The sequence below is a fragment of the Nansenia antarctica genome, assembly GCF_963989245.1.
Source record: "Nansenia antarctica genome assembly, chromosome: 5".
NCBI classification, from domain to species: domain Eukaryota; kingdom Metazoa; phylum Chordata; class Actinopteri; order Argentiniformes; family Microstomatidae; genus Nansenia; species Nansenia antarctica.
Genome location: NC_137690.1, coordinates 8,134,918 through 8,151,891, shown reverse-complemented (window position 1 = coordinate 8,151,891; position 16,974 = coordinate 8,134,918). Strand labels below are relative to the sequence as shown.

General features: G+C 48.8%; 2 protein-coding genes across 2 annotated transcripts in view; one reads left to right on the top strand and one right to left on the bottom strand.

Moving 5' to 3' along the window:
- rtkna (rhotekin a) overlaps positions 1-8,390 on the top strand; it is a gene marked incomplete at both ends in the record, with an annotated part of 69,019 nt that extends 60,629 nt beyond the window's left edge. Inside the window, 8 exons of the mRNA XM_080530802.1 lie at positions 1,820-1,937; positions 2,769-2,993; positions 3,424-3,518; positions 4,281-4,387; positions 4,622-4,753; positions 5,570-5,735; positions 5,884-5,988; positions 7,654-8,390. Coding sequence (XP_080386928.1) covers positions 1,820-1,937; positions 2,769-2,993; positions 3,424-3,518; positions 4,281-4,387; positions 4,622-4,753; positions 5,570-5,735; positions 5,884-5,988; positions 7,654-8,390 — 1,685 coding nt within the window. The remainder of the gene's footprint in view (positions 1-1,819; positions 1,938-2,768; positions 2,994-3,423; positions 3,519-4,280; positions 4,388-4,621; positions 4,754-5,569; positions 5,736-5,883; positions 5,989-7,653) is intronic.
- lysmd3 (LysM, putative peptidoglycan-binding, domain containing 3) overlaps positions 1-16,974 on the bottom strand; it is a 341,091-nt gene that overhangs the window by 302,359 nt on the left and 21,758 nt on the right. The window lies entirely within an intron of this gene.

Genomic DNA, 16,974 nt, shown 5'->3' with positions numbered 1-16,974 from the left:
AGAACAGAACATTCAGCGTAGAACTAGAATATTCTCTGAATTCCCCCGACATTCCGACAGCCGAGTTTGCCGGTATGCGACTTGGGATGGGTATGATTATGGGAAGGCCTTTGGCACAGAAACCTGCTGCGCAGACCTCTAGTCCTGTGGTGCGGTTGTCTTTGGCTCGGAGACGGTAACAGTAACGGTAACGGCAGCCCCCGGAGGCTTGGGGGTCCGGGGGTCTGACATCTGTGGAGGCTGGTGGAGGTCGGAATCGGAGGACGGAGGCTGAGTCTTTGGCTCTGTGACGGACGGAGGCTGCATAGAAGCGGGATGAGGAACGGTATCAAACACACTCGTTTACAACGAGCCTCCTTCCTCTTGATTTCTACCTCCACCAGCCTCCGTCGGGGTCTGGGTCTGGTTAGGTGAGTGGTTGTGATGGACCAGTACTGCTTTCATCTTCATATCATCGTCTGTCTGTACAGTAGCAGAGTCTCCCTGACACCGTGAGGTCTGGTTCTGGTCTGGACTCCTTCACAACAGGGTTCTGATTGAAAAATGGTTCTTCTGTTTTGAAGACGCATTGATCTCAGTCAGTAGGATTAGGCTTGATGTGTGAGTGTGGGAACCCGGGGGTGGAGGTGGGTGGGGAGGGGGTGGGGGCGGGGGTTACCTCCTTATCATAAAATGCACGATAACGTGAAGATGGTAATCCACCCTGGTCGTTAGTGAACTCTACCCCCCTCCCCCTCCCCCTCCCCCTCCCTCCCCTATTCCCTCCCCCTCCCCACCCTCCCCTACCCCCTCCCCACCCTCCCCTATTCCGTCCCCCTGGCAACCGGATAAATTAATCTGCATGACCTGCGTACATTAACGAGCCCCGGAGACAGGTAGAGGACTCCTGATGGAGCGTAATGAGGTGATTAGTCAAGGTCGTTAAGCACAGTGTGGCTATATAATGAAACCTGAGAGGAATGGGCGGGGGGTGTGTGTGTGTGTGTGTGTGTGTGCGCGCGCTTCTCTCACACACTCTCACATGCCCGACCAGATTTAGTTTAAAATGATAATTTAACACGCTCACACACAATAACAATGATGCTGAACACACACACGCACACATGCACACACACGCACACACACACACACACACACACACACACACACACACACACACACACACACTTCTACAGGTTTCTATGATTGTCTGTCTGGAAGAATCCACTGAAGAAGGCAGCAAACGGTAGCAGACTCTTCACACTGCACGTTGTCCAAATCAAACAGCTCCTCTCCTCCACTCCTCCTCTCTTCCTCCCCTCCTCTCTTCCTCCCCTCCTCCTCTCCTCTCTGCTACTTCTCTCTCTCTTCCTCTACTCTCCAGACTGTTATAAATGGATGCAGGTGCTGCAGCTGAGGAGTTCTCAAGCAGGGAAATCTGTGTAAACCCAGTCAGATGTCTGCCATATGCTGTTTCTCACACACTCACACCTTTTTTCCCCCACATCTCTCTGTGCATCTCTCTCTCTCTCTCTCTCTCTCTCTCTCTCTCTCTCTCTCTCTCTCTCTCTCTCTCTCTCCCCCCTGTCTGTCTGTCCCTCTCTCTCTCTTTCTCTCTCTCTCTCCCCCCCCTGTCTGTCTGTCCATCTCTCTCTCTCTCCCCCCTGTCTTTCTGTCTCTCCCTCCCCCCCTCTCCCTGACTCTCTCTCTCTCCCTCTCCCCCCCCTCTCTCTCTCCCCCCCTGTCTGTCTGTCTCTCCCCCCCCCCACCTCTCCCTGACTCTCTCTCTCTCTCTCTCTCTCTCTCTCTCTCTCTCTCTCTCTCTCTCTCTCTCTCTCAGAGTTACACCGGTGTGCAGTGTTCTGTCTGCTGCAGCTGGGGGGGGAGATCTTTGACACAGACATGGTGATGGTGGACCGGACGCTCACGGACATCTGCTTTGACAACACCATCGTCTTGTAAGTCTTCCTCGTTTTTTCCCCGCACCTGTGTTTTCTCTCGTAATCTTGTAAACACACACCGTTCTGTCAGGTCGTGTTGTGTACACTGATACTGATGTACTGATTTAATCTGTCTTTGAGCGTAAAATATGTAACAGCAGCTGGTGAAAGCCGGGAACAAGTTGGCAACCGATCAAAATGTAACTTTTTTTATGACTCTTATTCTGGGGAAAAATGTAAATGAATTTTGAACGCTGTTGAAAATCAATGACACACACGCGCTAGTCAAGCCAAAACATTGCAATGCAATGGATTCGTTGAGTAATCCCCACTAGCTCTACTCTATTTGACTAGCGAGTGTGTCATTGATTTTCAACAACGTTAAAATTGACATTTATTTACATTTTTCTGAATAAAAGTCAGAACACATGGTCGGTTGCCGCTTTCACCAGCTACTGTCACATATAGCTCACTGTGCCTTTTTATATGGAGATGTAACTGTGTGTGTTGATGTATAACTGTGTGTATGTCCATGTATGTCTATCTAGGGGTAGAGAGAGGGTTTAGAAAGGACGCTGGCGTTGCTTGTTCGCCGCTTCTCCACCCGAAATCTAGGTGTAATTGCAGTATACAGAGTAGATTGTCCAATAAGACACTTAGACTTAGATTTAGTCATCTAAAAATGAATTAGACCCCTTATACTTTCTTTTATTTATTTGTTGTTTCTTTTATTATTACTGCTCAATCTTTTCAGTTTGTAAAGTGTCTTTGAGTGTCTAGAAAAGCGCTATATAAGTCTAATGTATTCTTATTTATTATTATTATTATTATCTATGTCCTGTGTTGCAGTAGTGAGGCCAGCCCGGGGTTCGAGCTGCGTGTGGAGTTGTACAGCTGCTGCTCGGAGGAGGACTTCTCGTCAGGCAGCACGCCCAGGAAACTAGCCAGCAAACTGAGCAGCTCCCTGGGACGCTCCACGGGGAAGAAGCTGCGGGCGGCCATGGAACCGGGGGCCTGCAGCCCCGTCAGTAACGGAGGAGGAGCGCCGCTGCAGCTGCCTTCACCCGCAGTACCGTGAGTACTGGGCTTATTGTACACACGCATGCATGCATGCATGGATGCAGGCTCATATGCACACACAGACGCACACACTCATACTGTACACGTACACACACACACACACACACACACACATTCAGTACTGCATGTGTACACACACACACACACACACACACACACACAGTACTGTACATGTACACACACACACACACTCGCACACTGTTCACACACACACACAAACACACATGCGTACTGTACACACACGCACACATGCACACAGTTTAGTTATTAACACATACACACACACTCTATACATACAGTTATTATACAACAATACACAAATTCACAAATTGATACATTCACGCTTAAATATAAATGATACACACATGTGGTACAAAGACACACACTGTCACACACCTCACCAGTCCCTCTCTTGTGTTCACAGGGGACCTAAGTACCACCTCCTGGCCCATACCACCCTCTCCCTCTCACACGTCCAGGACAGCTTCCGCACACACGACCTCACCATCTCAGGCAACGGTGAGTGGCAGTCTCTCTCTCTCTCTCTCTCTCTCTCTCTCTCTCTCTCTCTCTCTCTCTGTCTCTCTCTCTCTCTGTCTGTCTCCCCCCCCTCTCTCTCTCTCTCTCTCTCTCTGTCTCTCTCTCTCTCTCTCTCTCTCTGTCTGTCTCCCCCCCTCTCTCTCTGTCTGTCTCCCCCTCTCTCTCTCTCTCTCTCTGTTTCCCCCTCTCTATACCTCCCTCCCTCTCTCTCTCTATACCTCCCTCTCTCTCTCTCTACACCCCTCTCTGTGGCTCTCTCCCTCTCCATCCCTCCCTCTCTCTCTCTCTCTCTCTCTCTCTCCTTCCATCTCTCCACCTTCCCTCCATCCCTCTCACTCTCGGCAGGTATTTGACAGCCCGTCATGGCCAAGGTTGCAGCCATAAAATGTTCCCCAGCAGATTGACTGCTGTGTAAAGCTGTTAATGATGAGGTCTATGGTGGGGGATGGAGGGCGGGACCAGACGTGGGCTGCTTGTGTTCACTACACTCCTTAAGGCCGCCATAAAGTTTGATGGGGGCTGTTCACGACTTTACCTGCAGCTGTGAGCCTTTTTTACGTGAGGTCGTTTTACGCGTGTGTGTGTGTGTGTGTGTGTGTGTCTGTGTGTCTGTGTGTCTGTGTGTCTGTGTGTGTGTGTGTGTGTGTGTGTGTCTGTGTGTGTGTAGTGGTACTCATTGTCTCCCCTCCCTCCCTCCCTCCCTCCCTCCCTCTCTCCCTCCCTCTCTCTCTCTCCCCATAGAGGAGTGTTCCTACTGGCTGCCTCTCTATGGCAACATGTGTTGTCGTCTGGCTTCTCAGCCACACTGTATGACCAAGCAGATGATGAGCGGCTGTTTGAAGGTCAAGGTGAGACTGTGTGTGTGTGTGTGTGTGAGTGTGTGTGTGTGTGTGTGTGTGTGTGTGTGTGTGTTTGTGTGTGTGTGTGTGTGTGTGTGTGTGTGTGTGTGTGTGTGTGAGTCTGTGTGTGTGTCTGTGTGTTTCAGTCTTTCTTTGTTGTTCCTTTCCATTTAGTTATTTCCTTCTTTCCCTCTCTGTCCCCTCACTCGTTCATCAACCTCCTCCACTCCCTGACTGTCGCAGCAGGTGGAAGGTGACTCTCAGGGTTGGACGAATGTCTACGGTGTCCTCAAAGGGACAAACCTTTTCTGTTACCTCCAGCAAGAAGATATGGAAGCTAAAGTTGAGCCAGCTTTTACCATCGCTATTAACAAGGTCAGTGTCTGGAAACATTTACATAAACACACAATGAAACACAAAAGTATTGCAAAACAATATGGGGCCTTCTGATTAATTCTAATATTTCATAGCTTTTCATGTGTTTAATCCATATAAAACAGATACAGATCTGCATTACAGCAATAAGGACACTTTAACACGATCCATCTTCAGATCATAGAGACAGACTGAGACAGCAGAGAGACAGAGCTGTGTCCTCAGAGCAGACGTTTTCTCATACTCCCAGTTTTCCGCTGAGGTCAAGAACAGACACTTCATCATCTTCTTCTACAGTACATCCTCTGTGTCATCGTTGATCCCTGTGGGCCTTGTTGTCTTTCCTCTGTGACTCATCCAGTCATGACGACCCCTGAACCCTGACCCCTGACCCCTGGCCCAGAGCTAGAGCACACAGCTCTGCCTTTAGGGTGACATGTGTAAATCAGATCCATGGGATCCTGCATAGTCACCAGCTATGTTGAAGGTGAACCCAGACGCACTGGGTGGGGCGATTCAATGGTGCGCTACTGACCCCTACTGGTGGTTCAAGGCATTGCAGCGCGTTTTTTACATGGATGGGATGGCAATGACAGAGAGGATGGCATTGACGTAGTGGTTTGTCAACAGACTGAATTGACAGCAGGGGAGGCTGGTGGAGGTAGAAATGGGAGGACCGGCTCATTGTAATGCATGGAATGAGAAATATCCAAGCACTGTTAGTTGACATGAATACCTTTATGTATATGGTTCAATAGATTCAGTTTATTTTTGAACATATCGCTGAATTCAACGGGCTCCCGGTTGGGTTTTCAGGAGACGAGGATACGCGCGTCGGAGAAGGGTCAGAGCAGTAAGGGTCAGAGCATCTGCATCAGTAACCAGTACGGAGGGGAGGACGTCACACACACCCTCGCCGCCGACAGCCGCGAGGACACACACCGCTGGATGGAGGCCTTCTGGCAACACTTCTACGATATGAGTGAGTGTGTGTTGTGTGTTCATCCAGGCACGACGACGTCACACATTCATTTCACCCTCTAATACACTTCAACCTAGTAGTAGTAGTAGTGCTTTCATGGATTTTTTTTCCTACTCTCAGCCCTTGACTGCTTCCTTCTCGCCCGCAGGCCAGTGGAAGCAGTGCTGTGACGACTTGATGAAAATCGAGCTGCCGTCGCCACGGAAACCGGCTCTGGTCACGTCGAAGCAGGGTTCCTTATACCATGAAATGGGTAAGACAGACCTCGAAGCTTGCCACACTATAAAAATACCTCTACATAACTACAAATACTTGAGGGGAGTTAAAAAGACAAAATGTCCCTTTTTACTTTTAAGTCATGTGGTAAGTGTCCGACACACACAGTAGGGTCAGGGTGAGATATCAGGCTTGAAAGACGCATCGAATCCTAAATCCAGAGGAAATTGTCCCCCCCCCCCAGTCCTCTCAGTAACTGCATGCCTCTGTCTCTATGTCTTAACAGCGGTGTGTGTACCGTACTGTCCGTCCCTCCGCATGAGATACTGTGTCTCCACTTGACCTATGACCTCCTTACCTCACTAGCAGACCTGTCACCTGAAACTGACCAACCTCTCTCTGCTCTTTACCGCGGATGGAATTGCTGACTCACGACTTTCTCCTTCTCTCTCTCTCTCTCTCTGTCTCTTTTCCCCCCTCTCCTTGTGTGTCCTTCAACTCTTCTGTCTTGCCTTTCTTCCCACCACCACTCTCATTTCTCGCCATCCATTATTCATTTCTTTAATTTTTCCACCAAACAACCCTCCACCTCCACCCCCGCCTCCCCCTTCCTTTGCTTTACCCCACCCGGGTGAATCGTCATTAATATGGAACGGAACTTATTTTTTATCCCCTATTTTCTGCACGTCACGTCATACCTTGCATTCACATAATTGCCCTCAAATTTGTTTCACCCTCCCCATCAATCAATACACATCATATTGGCCCCTTCCATCACCTCCAACCCTACCCCCACCCCCCACCTCCACTCCTGCCTCTTTGGTTGCCCCCCCCTCCCCCCTCCCCCTCCCCTGGTCGGTAACAGCCCCCCTCGCCTCCCCCTCCTGTGAGGGCCTCCTGCTGCAGGACAATGCCGTGTCGGCAGAGATCCGTGCTCTTCTCTCGTCCTATTACAACGACAGGTGATGTAACAGCAGGGTGGTCATCTGACCTCTGACCTCACACACACGCAACCGCCCCCCCTCTCAGGTCAATGTGCCTCCTCCTACCCAATGGGGAGGGCGGATGTGAGGCTGACACACCCCACCTCGACAAGCTCATTGTAATGCATGGCATGGAATGACATTTACATTTAGATTTACATTTACATTTTTGGCACTTAGCCAGACACCTTTATCCAAAGCGACTTACAACACATACATTTGTCTCAAGTAAGTGAATCATCCATCCAACTGTCATCGTGAGAAAAAGTAATCTATGTTAGGGCCAGGGGCCATTGGCAGTCATAATGCTAGAAGAAGGAGAATTAAGTTTTTTTTTTTTTTTTTTTTTTTACAATAGAGAAACTGTAAAGGGGAGTATTGGGGATAAAGAGGTCTTCGGAGGGACAGTTAAGAAGGGGGGGTGGGGGAGAGAAATACTAGTCTAGACTTAATTGAGTTATGTTGTCTGGCTGGACACTGATAGCAGACACTTTTGTCCAAAGCGACTTACAATTAAGTTACCTGGAATAACTTAAGTGCTAAGTGCCTTACTCAAGGGCACACTAGCGGTGGTGTTCCCAGGTGGGATTTGAACTCATGACCACCACCACCATCACCATCACCAGTCCAACTCACTATCCACAGTCCACTAGGCCACCTCTAACCCCGTATGCAGTCTACAGTCTCCTAACGACAGTCTCCTGTTTCCTCCCCTCCAGTTATTGACACCTCTGACGACACGATCGGCACGGTGACGGACATCCTGGCGCGGCGGATGCAGGAGTTGGAGCTGAGGAGCCTGTCGGGCACCACGCCCCCCTGGATGTCCCTGTTCGAGGAGACCTCGGGGGGGTCGCGTACCGCCCGCCTCTCTAGCCACAGCCCCCGTACCCCCCACCGCCCCCCTCGCAGCCCCATGAGCCCACGCTGCCTCAACCACCCCCAGCCCCACTACCACCACCACCTCCACCACCACCACCCCCAGCCCGGCATGCTCTCCTCGGACGCCAGCCTGACCTCGGACAGCGACAGCCCCTGCAGCACCAGCCCCTGCTCCCGCCACCGCCCCCACCACGGCTGGGCCGAGCCCCCCTCGGTGTCCCTGTCCCTGTCCCCCGTCTCCTCCCGCTTCCGCCCGCGCACCCTCTCCCTGGACGCCAAGCTCAGCACCCTCCGAGGCCGGGGGTACGGCGGCGGGGGGGTGTTACAGTGCGTCTGCCAGCCCCCCTCCTCCTCCTCCTACCTGGCCCCCATCCCGGCCCCATCCCGGGTCCCCCTGACCACCCTGTCCTGCTCCAGCTCCACCTCCAGTAACAGCTCCAGCGAGGGCAGCCACAGCCCCGAGTCCTCGTCGGACGGCACCACGCCCTTCTCACGCCCCTCCTCGGCCCGACGCAGCCTCAGGAACTTGAGGGCCAAACTGGACCCCCGGAACTGGCTCCAGAGCCAGGTATAACCCCCCCAACCACCCACCTCAGACCACCCCCCCGAATCACACATCCCCGTCCTGGGATGGCCCGTCAGGAAGGGAGCCTGTCCTGGCCCCTTTGGGGATAAAAGCAGACCCCTGGTAGTAACTGGAATGACTGGACACGGAGGACAGGAGGTGACGATCTGGGTCCAGGTGTATTCACTCCCTGAGTTCATGAGAACTCCAACTGTCCAGAGGATATGGGAGACTTTGGCTTGCCACTCGAATGGTGATGCTACTTGGGATTATTTTGAGGCTAGGATTAAAAAAAATATCTGTTGTATCTGTATCTCTGGAACCTCGAACTGGAAAATTATGCGTGTGAAAGGCGAGAGCATCCACATCAGCCATACAACCCCCCCCCCCCCCCCTGCACACACACACACACACACACACACACATCAGGAGCAAGGTTTTAAGGCATCCTCATTGGTTCACTACGGTATGTCTGTTGTTGGTGTCGTGACAATGATGTATGCAGTGTTTAGGCAGGGCAGATAGCATGTGGCTATGTGTAATGTTAGCATGTGAGACCGTGCAGTCGATGTGTACTCAGTTGAGATGTTGGAAGTGTTTCAGTGTGGCTAAGGGGATTGTTTGTTGCCTGTACAGGTATATAAGCTTACTGTGATGTCTGCACCCTTAGACCTGTCGTACGAATCCACACATTCAGTCAGATCATTTCTCTGGAAGTTTCCGGAGAATATCTATGCACCCATGTCCTTATTGCATGATTGTATTTGATGGGGTGAAGGAATTTGTCGTTTGAAAAATCGTAACTGCTCAGCGAGTCAATGACAGCTCTACGAGCTATATTTACTATACAAGTTATTACCGTGGTAAATGTCAGGGTTACATCTAGCATACCCAAGGTTCCTGTGTTTTTCTCATATACACTTAACAATATCTATGATTTATGCTCCACATTCTGGTAATAATTGGTTTTAGTCATCTGTACTAACAGTTGATGGATTACATATAATAATGAATTGGAACTAAACCAAAGGTAGTTTACCGCATCAACATGAGAAGCTCCTGTGTTATACTGCCTCATTGTAGAACTCATAACCGGATGTCTTTCAAACACCTCTGTTGCAATAAATGTGGAACAACTACACATACGTTGTCACGTATGCAAAACAGGACTTGTCTGTCTATAGCTAACTGTGTTGTGGTCCTTCACCTAAAGAGAAATGCCAATCAGTTGACAAGATGTTGTAACGGTGGACAGGAGTAGGTGTCTGTGTGTGTGCGTGGGTTTTTGTGTGTTTGTGTGTGTGTGCCTGCGTGCGCATGCGTGTGTCCCTTTCCTGTCACACCTTCTATGGAACCTATGAATAATGTATAGAAACACACCTCGATTGAGAGTGAGTAATGGATTATACAGTGTTACAAAAGATCCGGGGAAGTGTGAAGCAGAGTGTGTGTGTGTGTGTGTGTGTGTCTTGTTTGTGCTGTGAAGCCTTTTCCGCCATATCTGTGTTGTCAACCATGGCAATGTACCACTGTGTTTTCGACTCCTACTGGGTCAACCATTTCTGCTACAAAAATGCTTCAAAACGGCATTTGTTATTGTTACTGTACCGGGTTTTTTGTTGTTGTTGTTAACAAATCTGTTGCTCTCTCTTTCATTTTTATTCTGTTAAAATATGTTTCACATGATTTGATGTTGTTATAAATACAGTTATATTGATATATTGTTTTAACAGATGGTGGCCAATCTGTAACTTTTGCGATAGATAACATTGAATGTTAACCTTGCGAGAGTGTCTCGTGATAGCAGGCTGGCTGCATGTGCGGCATCGTAAGGGAGAGAGAAATATGAATTATGGAAGTCATGTTTAAATATGTAACATATTAATGATAATAAATGCTTTATCAATTTACTACAGCCTTGGTTTGTTGTGGTTTTTTGACCTCTTTACTTGAGATCTGCTAACTGGACTATTTACATTTATGTGGCCCCCTTGACCACTGGTGCAGCTTGCTAGACCACTGGTTGTAGAGGAGGAAGAAGAAGAGGTCTCACCCAGGGTTTCCGTTAACCGGCAATTCCCGGTCTTTGTCCGGTAAAATTAGTGGAAGTCCGACAAGTTGAAAACTCGTCGGACATAAATGTCCGGTGAAAATAATTCCCTCTAACCATTTTCAGCTGAGCACCAAACACACACACAGAACACTGCCCGAGAGAGAAGGACCCGCCCCCTTTAGTTAGCCTATAGGCTATAGGCTAATTAAAGGGGGCGGGTCCTTCTCTCTCGGGCAGTGTTACACGAGTGTGTGTGTGTGTGTGTGTTTGGTGCTCAGCTGAAAATGGTGTCCCGAAGCGGAGCGCTTTAACTTTATCGCACAATAACAAGGATAACAAACAAAACGGACAACATTTACACTAAGATGGACACAAACTTCAGCGATATGATCTAACAGCCGGTCTTCAGGACGACATACAGACCCGTATGAGCTTACAGGGCTATCCCCTATCTATCTGAGAAAAGGCATAGCCTAGGCTGTAACATCGAACGGAAATTAGCCTATACGCATTGCAAATTAATTTAAAGCCTATTTATTTTCAAAGAGTTTTATTCTATTTTATTTTATCTGATAAAAGGCATATGAACGGAAATTAGGCTAGCCGTGTCACGCCAGAAGCCTACATGCTTGCACTGTTACTGTTCAATAAAATGTTATACATCTAGACATTGTGGTATTTCTTTATATACGTATCCCAGACTGCCTATCAATTGTTTCTCAATAAACAGTTATGTTCTCCCCATTGTCATACTCCCGAGCTAAACGAAATGCCTTCCCAACCAGCGAGACCTGGTTATAGAAATGACGTTGTTTTATTGATTTAAAAAAAAAGGGTAAAACTGGAAAGAGAAAATAGAAAACTCACATTAATCCCAAACAATTTAACAAACTTCAGTTAACGTAATGTGGAGTCCGTTCATTGATCGATGCTGTCTGTTCAGTTCCCAGTGAGGCGCCCGTTCAGCGCTGGATTTGACGCATGGCATAGCACGCATGCGTCAAATCGTGTTATATTATTATATATTATATAGCTCGCATCTAATCGTATCGGATGAGAAATAGACATTAAATGGCATATATAGGCCGCTACACAACAGTAATCACCGCGACAAACAGCTATATTAGATTTGAAAAAAAGAAATATGATTTTGAAAAAAAAATTTTTTATTATATTTTAATATGATGACCGGAATATATCACGTTTGTCCGGTAAATCGAATTCTTCCCGGACACGATGTCCGACGGCAAATTTTTCTAACGGAAACCCTGGCTCTCACCTCCACCAAGCCCCCTGTCTGTGGATGGATCGGATGATTCGAGGGACTCAGACCTGTACACCGTTTCTACAGTAAGTGCCTCTCCTTTTATCTCACAGCAAGATCTTTACACGGAATACTACAATATCCTACCTATTAGCTTATTTCACAAAACGTTCATTATCTTTTCTTTTATTGTCATTCATATTTTTTCTAATATGTTCATCTTCTACAGTCTTCCTCTTCTCGACCGTCCTCGCCAGAGGAACGGGTGGTCACCAGCACAAGGGGGGATGCACAAAGTCATTTCCACGCTTTCCGCTTTCATCTGTGTTGTAGGGGAGGAAGCTAGGCTGCCATCATCCCATCTAGGCCTTTCCTGCGACCGTGCTTTAGTGAGTACCGATCTCTCTACCAGACTCTCAATATTGTTAAGTAATAGCTTAACAGAAATAAGACGGTTAATCTGCAAGTGGGTTAAGATTTAGGTTTAAGATTTTATAAGATTTACCATAGTAAGTGTTCTCCAAAACATATCCTGACCACTTTTTCTCCAGCCTCCTTTTTCTTCATCATCTGATTCAGAAGAGGAAGACAGGTCACTGTAAGTGCCTCTTTTAATCTCCTGGCAAGAGCTTGAGACTATATTTATAATAAACAATGTCTCTGGACCTCCTCTGTGTGCTTGAGAAGAGGCAGGGTGCAGGGAAGGCGTTGGAAGGCCTCAGGAAGGGGCAGGGTGGAGGGGAGGCCTGGGGAGGCCTTGAGAAGAGGCGGGGTGGAGGGGAGGCCTGGGGAGGCCTTCAGAAGAGGAGGGGAGGCCTATGACAATAAAATAAAAGATAATGAACGTTTTGTGAAATAAGCTAATGAGGGGAGGGGAGGCCTTCGGAGGCCTTGAGAAGGGGCAGGGTGGAGGGAAGGCCTGGGGAGGCCTTGAGAAGGGGCAGGGTGGAGGGGAGGCCTGGGGAGGCCTTGAGAAGGGGCAGGGTGGAGGGGAAGCCTGGGGAGGCCTTGAGAAGGGGCCGGGTGGAGGGGAGGCCTTGGGAGGCCTTGAGAAAAGGCCGGGTGGAGGGGAGGCCTGGGGAGGCCTTGAGAAGGGGCCGGGTGGAGGGGAGACCTGGGGAGGCCTTGAGAAGGGGCCGGGTGGAGGGGAGGCCTGGGGAGGCTTCAGAAACAGCCAGGGGGTGATGCCGTCTGAAGGCCCGTGGGGAGCGGATGCCGTAGACAGAGATCAGCTTGTTCAGGCTCTCCCTCCAGTTGCGGTCCCACTGGCCCTTGATGGGCTCCACTCTGTGGACACTCAAGTGTTGGACACTCAAGTGTTGGGTGGCAGGTGGGAGCTGAACCACACTGGCCTCCCTGCTGAGAGAGCTGGTCCCAGAGTCACTGGGGCGGCCTCCCAAGAGTGGCTTGGACTTCACCTTCTTATAGACCTCTATGAGCGTGGGGTCGATGTGGACCTCTTCAGGGATCCCGGTGAAGTGGCCCTGCTTGGCTTGCGCCAAGGAGAATTTGCGTAATTTCTTCCGTGAACGGGGGGGTGGCTGGGAGTCGTCACGCGGCGGGCTTGCGATCCGGTCTTCTCTGTTTGAGGGAGAGGGTTCCTGGGTGCGTCCCAGGGATTTTCTCCTTGAAGTCTGTGGCTGGGAGTCGTCGCGCGGCGGACTTGGGATCCGGTCTTCTCTGTTCTCTGAGGGAGAGGGTTCCTGGGTGCGTCCCTGGGATTTCATAAGGGGTGCGTCAGGAGTCCACATATGATCTGGTGACAGAGAGAGATAAGGAGAGAGATAGACAAAGAGAGACAGAGAATTTTAATGATACTGAGATCAAGATCTCATGAATGATACTGAGTACTGCATATACTGCACATCCTGACATGCTCAAATAGAAGCCATTCAACAACAACGCCTCCAAGCCACAACATCTCCTTGAAACAGTGATGATTACTAATTGGGGCAGAAAATCAGCATTTGCCTCCCCATTTTTTCCATCTGCCAACGCTTCTTGCAGCACTGCCCCAGAGAAGAGAACTCTGATTGGGTAGTGAGTGACCAGAGAGCAAAGTTCCCTGGGTAAAGGAGGACCCAATGACGCTTGTCATCCAAACAGTGCTTTGCATTTTGCGGGCATTTTGCAGGCTTATTTGAATGTTGGTACACCTCAAACCAAATACCGGAGAAGCTCTGAATCAAAACAACTGCTAGTAACTAGCAGCTAAGAAGGAACATCGCTATGAACATCTAACTGCATGTTTAGCACATCACAACATGCTGATAGAACATCAACATGCTAAAAATGACAAAATTAGATGATCACACAGTCCTTGCTTTTGCACACACCCTAAAACGTGCGTTTGTTTACAAGCCATGTATCACTTACTTGGTAGCCTACGACGACGAGACAATGAATTCACTAATTAGAGATCCGATTAGTGATCCTAAAACTGTTGTTTGTTATATCGAGTCGGCTCTTCAACACTTAACAAATGGAAAACCTTTTTTTTTTTAAGAAGAAGCTTTTTGGTCATTTGCGCAACTTGTGAATTGCAGACATGCAGACCTTTTCACCAGACCGTGTCACATATGGCATGCATGTCCTGTCAATCAAGCCCCCAACAGCCATTGGGGTTATAGTTACCTTGCTGTGGGCTTGCAGTGTCTGGAGCCTTCGCTGTAAACTCCACAAAGGTTCCTGGGGGGAGGTGGGGGGGCAGACAGAGTTTGAGTGTGAGGGGTTGTCACTTCTAGGTGTGTCTGCTCTTGTAAGTACTACTGTGTGGTCTCTGTAAGTGTATGGTAATTGTATTTATCATTTATTCCGGAGACTTGCCCTCCATCTCTGTGCTGGAATATTTCAAACGTTGTGGTGCGCAGTACACTTAATTAATGGAAAGCAAATTGAAGCCCACAGACACGAGTAAAGGAGGGAGAAAGAGTCTTTCATTTCTATGGAAGGACTTGCATATCAAAGTAATTCCCTGCACTGAACTGAATTATTAAATTAAATGGTGTAGAATCTGAATTTGATTTTGAGATTAGAAAGGACACTACTCCGGTTGACTAAATAATCCATACTTGGTTCCCTTGGGGTCATTTGTTTGGACAGCCTTCTGACAGCCTTCGTAGGTTTGGGAGTCACGCTAGATGTTTTCAGCAGCAGATCTTCAGTCAGTCTTCTGTCCAGCAGGTTACGGAGCTTCTGTCTGTGGTTGGAGGAAACGGGTGGAGGGGGGAATAACAACAAACGCTAAGGAATGTTTCCAACATCTTGTGGAATCAGTGCCACAGAGAATTGAGGCTGTTTTGAGAGCAAAGGGAGGCCCTACCCAGTATTAGTATAGTGTTCCTAATAAAGTGTTTTGATAATGATTGTAGGAGCCATATATGGTCCTGTGATATGTGTTGTAATTCACTGTGTGGGCATGGGGTGGCGCTGTCACAATACCTGAGGCAGGTGTATATAAGGTAGTACATGTTGTTATCGTCAGGTGTTGACCCCGGAAGGGCAAATAGGTTTGACCGCAAGGGCGCTGAGTTTGTTGTTGTTAGTGTTTTGTACCAATGATTAAGCCATTGATGGCACTTAGGAACGCAATAAAGGTTTATTATGCAGCAAACCAATGACTACGGATCGTGTATAACCAACAGCACACATCAAACTAGAACGCACGGCGCGTCAACCAGAGTCCGCGGGTTAGCATCTCAGTAGCTCAGTATTAGACTGTGCTCCTTTAACAATGATAATGATTTGATAATGTATACATCATATCTTAGATAGCATGATATTAGATGTAAGATAGAAGAATACATACAGCATGTGCAGGTCAGCTGGAATGAACATATGAAAACCACTTCTAATTGTACTGTAACATATGAAATTACTTTCAACATAGCTGAAAAACTCACTGCTTGGCTTCATCATCTAACTGCAATCGCTCCAGCAGCGTGGTCTTGTTCTGGATGCTGTACACCCGGGTCAGGATGTACTTGGCCATGTTCCTGAGGTCCCCCGATGGATCCAGCAGAACCTCTGCCAGCATTTGTAGGTCTTTTTCCCCCAGCAGGTCTAGCTGGTCCAGGTTCTTCATACCCCCCAGACGTTTCCAGTGCGGGTTCCCCTTTTTGGTGTGCTGGAGGAGGCGTAAGGCGAGGCCCTGCATCATCGCTGGGGGGATGGGGTAGGTCTGGAACAGGCTCAAAAGGGCCTCGGCACAGTTGCCGTACACATCACAGTCCATTCCGTCCATGGTCAACATCAGGGCTTCCATCACGTTATCCAGGTCAACGTCAGGTTTCTGGACCAGCCACAGGCTGTCAGCGATACGTTTGAGCACGTCTTTCAAGCCGTCGTCCTCCTCTTCCTCCTCCTCCTCCTCTTGCCCCCCTTCTGGTTCATACTCTACTGGGGTGTCGACCGGCTTGGCCTTGAGTTTGTCGAGTCTGGCTGCTTTGGCCATAGCCATGATCATGGTGAGCAGGGGGTCGTCCTCCGGCTCTTCGTCTGTCCTCCCAAGGGCTTTGGCCTCCGCCGGCTTCCCAGGCTTAGGTGGCTTCTGCCCTGGTTTCCAGTTACGCAGGATTGAGTTAGGGAGGAATCCATCTGGGGCCACGGGCCAATTGAGAAGAGGCACGTCCAGGTGAAGAGGCTCTAACAGGGTTGGAGTCTTCTCCCAGTCTCCTGCGCCTTCCATTGGCTCGTTCTCTGGATTCGCATGTCGTTGTTCCTCCACGGTTTTAACCAGTGGGAGAGTGGAAGACCAGGAACCTGTGTTGGAGAAATGTTTTCCAGTTCAGTGTGATCTGAACCACAGTGTGATCTGAGCTACAGTGATCTGAACTACAGTGTGATCTGAGCATATCCACAACCACTTCAAAGCTTCTGCATGTCATGGTCATATTTCTAATGTCATGAGCAGTTTAGTTTGGGTCTTTTTAAGTGGATATTAGGAAAATAGGGTTTTCAGCAAAAGAGGTTTAATAATATTTTGAAATGTTTTAAGATTGACCATACTCTATTTACCATACAGTCTGTCTGGAAGTGAGGATTCACTCACCCGGATGATCTCCTTTTATAATAGGTAGGGTCTGGGCCCGTGACAGAGACTTCCTCTTCCTATCCATGTATCGCACAACTTCCTGTATGTTTGTACTTCCTGTGTCTGGCTTCACAATGCTGGCTTCAGCTGGGGCTTCATCCAGCTCTGGCGTGGCCTGGCCAGGCTTCAGGAACACCCTCGGCACCTCACAGATATCATAGCAGCTCTGTGAGCGGGGTAGAAA